Genomic DNA, 6,832 nt, shown 5'->3' on the forward strand with positions numbered 1-6,832 from the left:
AGGCGTTAAATTTCCACCGGTGTTAAAAAGTGTGAAGTTCAATGGCCATACCGGAAAAAAATGAAGTTCAGTGGCCATAATATGAAAATGGATAAAGTTCAGTGGCCATGGATGTAATTTACCCTGCACATGCTTCGTTAATCTTGACCCTTCAACACACTAGATTTTCTTCTTAAAAGAATTAATGGATTTGGACAGGAGTCCTTGGGCCCCTTATCGTACAATATTAGTTTCCTGGAAATAGAGAAATTAAGAAATACCCTACAATTCAAAGTCCAAGGAAGATGCATTGAACTTTCATTACATAGACCATAGACTCAGCGACCTTTTGGTTGCCCTTCCACTTTCTCTCCTACTATCCTATTCCTATCTTATATAAACCACCTCTCTCTCTCTCTCACTCCACAATTAATTCAACCAATTTCATTTTATTTTCTCTTCTGCTAGCTCTTCGTTTTCTTTCACCTGCAGTAAAAATGACTAAGGTAAGTTATTTTAATTTTCTTTGCATTATTATTTCTTTTTTAAGAGGTTTTCTATAATTATTTATATTAATTAGTTCACTTGTTGCAGAAAGTAGTGGTGAAATTGGGATTACATGATGAGAAAGATAAGCAGAAAGCCATGAAGAGAGTCTCTGGCATTTCAGGTAATTAATTAATTTAACTCCTTCTATTTTGGATGCTTAAGTAAAATTAAAACCCAGAGTTTGAATTTACTGTATGTAAATTTTGCAGGAGTTGAATCAATCTCTCTGGACTCGAAGGATATGAAATTGACAGTAACAGGAGATGTTGATGCAGTGAGTGTAGTAAATAAACTGAGGAAGCTGTGTCACACGGAGATAATAACAGTAGGACCAGCAAAGGAAGAACCAAAGAAAGAGGAGCCAAAGAAGCAAGAACCTGAGAAAAAGAAAGATCCACCTAAAGATGATGTGGCTGAGCTTGTTAAAGCTTATAAGGCTTATAATCCTCATCTTACTTCTTACTATCATGTTAGAAGTGTAGAGGAAGATCCCAATGGCTGTGTCATTTGTTAATTAGATTGATATTACAAAGAAAATGATTGATTTATTTGTTATTATCTTAGTAATTATGATAATTTTATACGGTACGTATGTACTGGTTGTGGGGATTTTCAACTTGTTAATATAATGTTTCACCAGTCTTTGTTTTGACTTGTTTAGTTACCAGCTATAGTGCATCTGGTGTATAATAGTTGAATCATGTCATAATCAAATCTATTTAGGATTTTGTTTTTGGTTTATCCCTAAATATGAGTAATGTGATATAAACAATCCAACTAAAAGACTAAAATAAATAGTTAAGGTTCAATCATACATATTATATTAATTTCTGACACACGCTTTGAATTTGGAGCGTGTACGACACATGTCCATACCACAAACCAAAGTTCGGTTTGACTACAGCCCTACTTGCAACATCTTGGAGCAATCCAAGTAATTATCATCATATACTTCTCTACATGTTACTTTCTTTAATGTATGTCTTCATGTATTATATTAATATACTTGCACATCAAACTGGTTATTTTGCTACACAGTTGCATCATTTTCTACTACTATTTTGAATATACAGTTAATTATAACTGGAAGATTCATGTCTTTTAAGATAAACAGTGCATTAGAAGCTGTCTAAAACTTATTGAAACCAATTTGAAGGAAGGTTGATAAAACTTATTGAACTCAAGTAGATGGATCAAAGGATTACTCTGTTTTATTAGAAACAACGTTGACTTTAAACAACCATACAAAACATTATCCAATCTTAAGAGAAAAGATATAGATGCCTACTTAGCAAAAATAAAGGAATCTAAATAATGAAATTAAAAAACAACTCAATATCCCCAAAGACTGTAGATCTTTATTCAACAGACTTCTAACTGAACTCAACTCCTTCATTCCCTCTCTTAAAATAAGTGAAAAGCCATTAGTTTACATCAGATGTTTTACGTACTCCTGGCAAAGCCTTTGAAAAATTTCAAGCTTCAATGGTTTTGTAATTATGTCTACTACCTGACCTTAACTCATGTAATAAACTAATTCAATTGCACTCTCCTTTGTAAGATTCCGTAAGAAGTGGTACTTTGCGTCAATATGTTTGCTGTGACCATGCATAATTGCTTGATGGTTGAACTATTGTCACACATTATAGTAGTACAACCTTCATTACAATGCCCCAGCTCCTTTAAAATTCTTTTCATCCAGATTCCTTAACAGGCGCAAACAGTAGCAACAATAAACTCAGATTCTGTGGTTGATAAAATCACAATAGATTGCTTCTTTGAACACCACGAAACAACACTTGAATTCATTAAAAACATGTAATCAAATGTACTCTTCCTGTCTTCCATATCTCCAGCATATTCACTATTTGTGAATGCTAACATCTTACCATCTCCTCCTCGTTTATAATGGATTCCATAGTTTGCAGTCCCTTCTAAGTACTGAAGTGCTCTCTTAGCTGCTCGTAGGTGTAACTCTGTTGATTTAGCCATATATCGACTTATGGGACAGGTAACAAACATCATGTCAGGTCGTGCAACACTGAGATAGATTAAGCTGCCCACTAAATGCCTGTAATATGTCTCATCAATAACAACTCTAATGCATATTTCTTTTAGAATATAGAAATACCATCAGGTTTTTGTAGAACCTCAATCCCAAGAAAAAACCTCAGTTTCCCCAAGTCAGACATATCAATCTCTTTTAACATAGAGCCTTTAAAATCTGACATCATCACTTCATCATTACCAGTAAAAATTAAATCATCAACATAAACACTTACAGTGATAAATTTTCCCTACCTGCTTCGCTTTGTGGATAGTGTTTGCTCACTATCGCACTTTGAAAAACCTTCTGTAATGAAATGTGCTTCAATCAGATGAAACCGAGATCCTGGAGCTTGTTTTAATCCATATAGGACTTTATGTAGCTTGTAAACCAGGTGCTCTTTACCCTTTTTTTCATATCCTCTTGGTTATTCCATATAGACTTATTCACTTAGTGCACCATAAAGAAAAGCCGACTTGACATCTAGCTGAAAAATTGTCCAATTCTTATATGCATCAAGGGCAATAATCATTCTTACGATATCCATTCTTTCCACTGGTGCAAAGACTTCTGTATAATCCATTCCATATTTATAAGAATATTCATTCGCGACAAAACGAGCCTTGTATTTATCGGGCAGCCCATGCTCGTTGTATTTGGTTTTAAAAACCCACTTCACTTCTATTTTCTTAGCTCCGGGTAGTAACTTAGTGAGAGTTCATGTTTGATTTTTTTTCAATGAAATTGATTTCATTCTTCATAGCAAATCTCCGTTTCCACTCTTCACATGTTCCTTATAGTAATATGGATTAGCAGACATTTCAAGTGCCATATGTGTTCAAACCCAATTTTGATGAAGTTTTGATTATGACATAAATAATATTAAAGAATTAGATCCCTCAAATATATAAAAAAAATCAGAATTAAATATGTCCTTTATTAACTAAGTGTTGAAAATTGTAAGCATATTAGGTTGATTATGTATAAAAAGCAAAAAGGCCTTGTTATCAATTAAAGACCCAAAATAAAAGCAAGCCTAGAACCAGAAGACAGAAGTCCATATCCAAACTCAAAATAAAACAACATAGTCGTCTTCTCCAAAGCTTGCTCATTCTGGATAATTGCAGAAGACAGTCATCTCTGTGAAAACAACTCATCTTTCTTTGCCTACACCAAAACGAAAACGCTACAGCCTACAAGTTCAGAAACCAGAGAAGATCATTGGATGAAGCTTCTCAACGGTCAACGATCTTTTGAATCAGAAACAACTAGTTTCCTAATTAAGCAACTTGTCAGAGAAATCAGAAATCCCTGAGAAGATCAGAGGACATCTTTCTCTCAACGAACATCTTCTGGATTCATACAACTAGTTTGAATCTTTGGCTATTTAACCAAAGCTCAAGATCAAATTCTACCAGATCAATTCAAGCACATAAAGCTACATATGAGATATATTGTAAAAAGTGAGAAACAGAGCAAAGTGCCAAACATAAATCAATTTGATATCTGTGTAATCATTAGAAAGAGATTAGTTTAAATACACTATTTATCTGAAGAAATTGTAATTAGTAGTCATTTGTTACTTAGGTCATAAGTAGCAAATAGTGAATTAGTGTAAGTGTTGAGTGAAGGAAGGTACTTCATTCAAACTTAGATTGTTCTGTAAAAGGTTTGTTCTCTACCTCTGAAAGAGAACGTTGGTGGATTAAAGCTCTAGAGAAGGTATCATGAGGACCGGACGTAGGCAATAAGCCGAACCAGTATCCCGCTGAGTATTTCTTTCCCTTCTATTTGCCTTTTACTTCTACTGAACTATTTATGCTCTAAACTTTACATATCTTTAGAATCTCTTATAAAAAGTCATCCTTTGAGTTAGACCTTATAAGAAGCTGAAGCAATCTCAATAGAGTGAAACCTCAGTAGACTAAAATTGCATATGTACTGAAATTACCCTGTGTTATTTGTTTCTCTTCTGTTACCTTTTACTTCTACTGAATTATATATGCTGTGGACTTTAACTCACATATCTACACTCTGAATATTCTTGAAATTGTACATATCCTCTAAGTTGGGAATTATCAAAAGCTGAAGCAATCTTTGTAGGCTGAATTGCTGAATAGCTCAGTCGACTGAAATTACCTCTAAAACTGAATTACCCTCTATGCTATATTGATTTTGAGTAAAAAGATTTAAAGGCGTATAATTACTCAGTAGTTCTATTCACCCCCCTTTAGAACTATTCCGTCTTATTAGGGACCAACACCTCCATCTTTTCTCTCTCAACCGTGCTCTTAGTTCGTGGTTCTATCGAGTTTTCTCTCGATTAACTTCGACGTAGTTGATTCGTGACTAGTAATGGGAAGATCGTGGTTTTCGCTCTTCCGATGTAATCAACTCAACGAGTTTCTACACTACAAGATGTAATCTGATAACCTGTATTTGTATTCGTTTATATATGTGATATAAACATTTACATTGATTAAAAAAACCATATATATATATAATGCCAATCAATAGACAAAAAAAATCTGTTAGTTTGCTTAGAAATATTGTGCAGAAAAATATATTTTTAATTTGTCGTTATTTATTTACTTAGAAAAATAAGTCTGCTCCATTTTCTGGATAGATTGCTATTGCAAATATGTCTAATTGGATTCCGCCTATAATTAACACATACAAGCTTAATTGTGATGCAACTTTTTCAGTACAAACTTCTCATGGCTTTTTTGGTATGGTGGTTAGGGATTGTAATGGCTTTGTATCGTTGTGTGGTGATGGTCACATTGGTACTACATTATCGGCCCTACATGCGGAGCTTATAGCTATTTTATCTTGGGGACTGTGGTTATCAGTCTTTCTTGGTGGTTTCTGACTTTGTTTCTGCTATTTGGTTGCTTAAAAATGATGTTATTTTGTCAAATTGGTTGTGAGTTATTATATGCAGACATTTTTAAAGTGTCCCGATCTTTTACTTCTATTGAGTTCGTGCATGAAAGAAGAGAAGCCAATAATGCTGCACATATATTAGCTGTTTGGGCAAAATCTGTTTCTCCACGTCATGTTGAATCTTTCAACTCTTATTTGGAGTTTCATAGATACAGTGCATAATCTTGAGCCTTCCTTTTCTTTTCTTCTTATGAGATTTCGACAGGAGTCCTTGGATTGGGCCCTTTATCGTACAATATGTATTAGTTTCCAGGAAGATGCATTGAACTTTCCTTAGATAGACCATAGCGTCAACGACCTTTTGGTCTCCTATCCTGTCCTATATAAACCACCCATTTTATTTTCTCAAATAACTCAAACAACCCACATTTTATTTTCTCTTCTGCTCTTCGTTTTCTTTCACCTGCAGTAAAAAAAAAAGACCAAGGTAAGTTATATTGAATGATTATATCTTTTTTTAAGAGGTTTTCTATGATTGTTTATATTAATTAATTAATTCATTTGTTGCAGAAAGTAGTGGTGAAATTGGGATTACATGGTGAGAAAGATAAGCAGAAAGCCATGGTGAAAGTCTCTGGCATTTCAGGTAATTAATTAATTAATTAAACTCCTTCTTCTGTTTGGATGCTTAGGTAAAATTAATTAAAACCCAGAGTTTGAATTTACTGTATGTAAATTTTGCAGGAGTTGAATCAATCTCTCTAGACTCAAAGGACATGAAATTGACAGTAACAGGAGATGTTGATGCAGTAAGTGTAGTAAGTAAACTGAGAAAGCTGTGTCACACAGAAATAATAACAGTAGGACCAGCAAAGGAGCCAGAAAAGAAGAAGGAAGAACCCAAGAAAGAGGAGCCAAAGAAACAAGAACCTGAGAAAAAGAAAGATCCACCTAAAGATGATGTGGCTGAGCTTGTTAAAGCTTATAAGGCCTATAATCCTCATCTTACTTCTTACTATTATGTTACAAGTGTTGAGGAAGATCCTAATGCCTGTGTCATCTGTTAATTATTCTTTTTTAGATTGGGGATTTTCAACTTCTTAATATAGTCCAGGCTCTTATTAAGATTCATTTGTTTTGACTTGTTTAATTACTAGTTCTAGCACCTCCATTATGTTAGGAACTAATGCAATTACGATAAACGAAACACAAACAAACACACAATAATTGTTTATCCAGTTCGCCACTCAATATAAGTCTCCAAAGCCCAACACATCAATCTAGAATATTTCGTCCGGATGATGGATGTCTTGTTTGATAAACCACTTAATTATTTAAATTAAAATGTTAAGCAGCGTGTAATGGTTGTTT

The 6,832-nt window shown here is 33.9% G+C and overlaps 2 protein-coding genes across 2 annotated transcripts; both read left to right on the forward strand.

Annotated features, from left to right (window-relative positions):
- Positions 1-353: 353 nt before the first annotated feature.
- Positions 354-1,188, forward strand: LOC136222795 (heavy metal-associated isoprenylated plant protein 39-like). The gene is made up of 3 exons (XM_066010533.1): positions 354-485; positions 574-649; positions 738-1,188. The coding sequence occupies exons 1-3, from the start codon at positions 477-479 to the stop codon at positions 1,040-1,042; spliced, it is 390 nt and encodes a 129-aa protein (XP_065866605.1). The 5' UTR covers positions 354-476; the 3' UTR covers positions 1,043-1,188.
- Positions 1,189-5,860: 4,672 nt separating this feature from the next.
- LOC136222884 (heavy metal-associated isoprenylated plant protein 39-like) lies at positions 5,861-6,592 on the forward strand. Its single transcript, XM_066010595.1, has 3 exons — positions 5,861-5,948; positions 6,032-6,107; positions 6,206-6,592. The coding sequence occupies exons 2-3, from the start codon at positions 6,083-6,085 to the stop codon at positions 6,526-6,528; spliced, it is 348 nt and encodes a 115-aa protein (XP_065866667.1). The 5' UTR covers positions 5,861-5,948; positions 6,032-6,082; the 3' UTR covers positions 6,529-6,592.
- Positions 6,593-6,832: the final 240 nt, after the last annotated feature.

This window comes from Euphorbia lathyris, chromosome 1 (assembly GCF_963576675.1).
Source record: "Euphorbia lathyris chromosome 1, ddEupLath1.1, whole genome shotgun sequence".
Taxonomy (NCBI): Eukaryota; Viridiplantae; Streptophyta; class Magnoliopsida; order Malpighiales; family Euphorbiaceae; genus Euphorbia; species Euphorbia lathyris.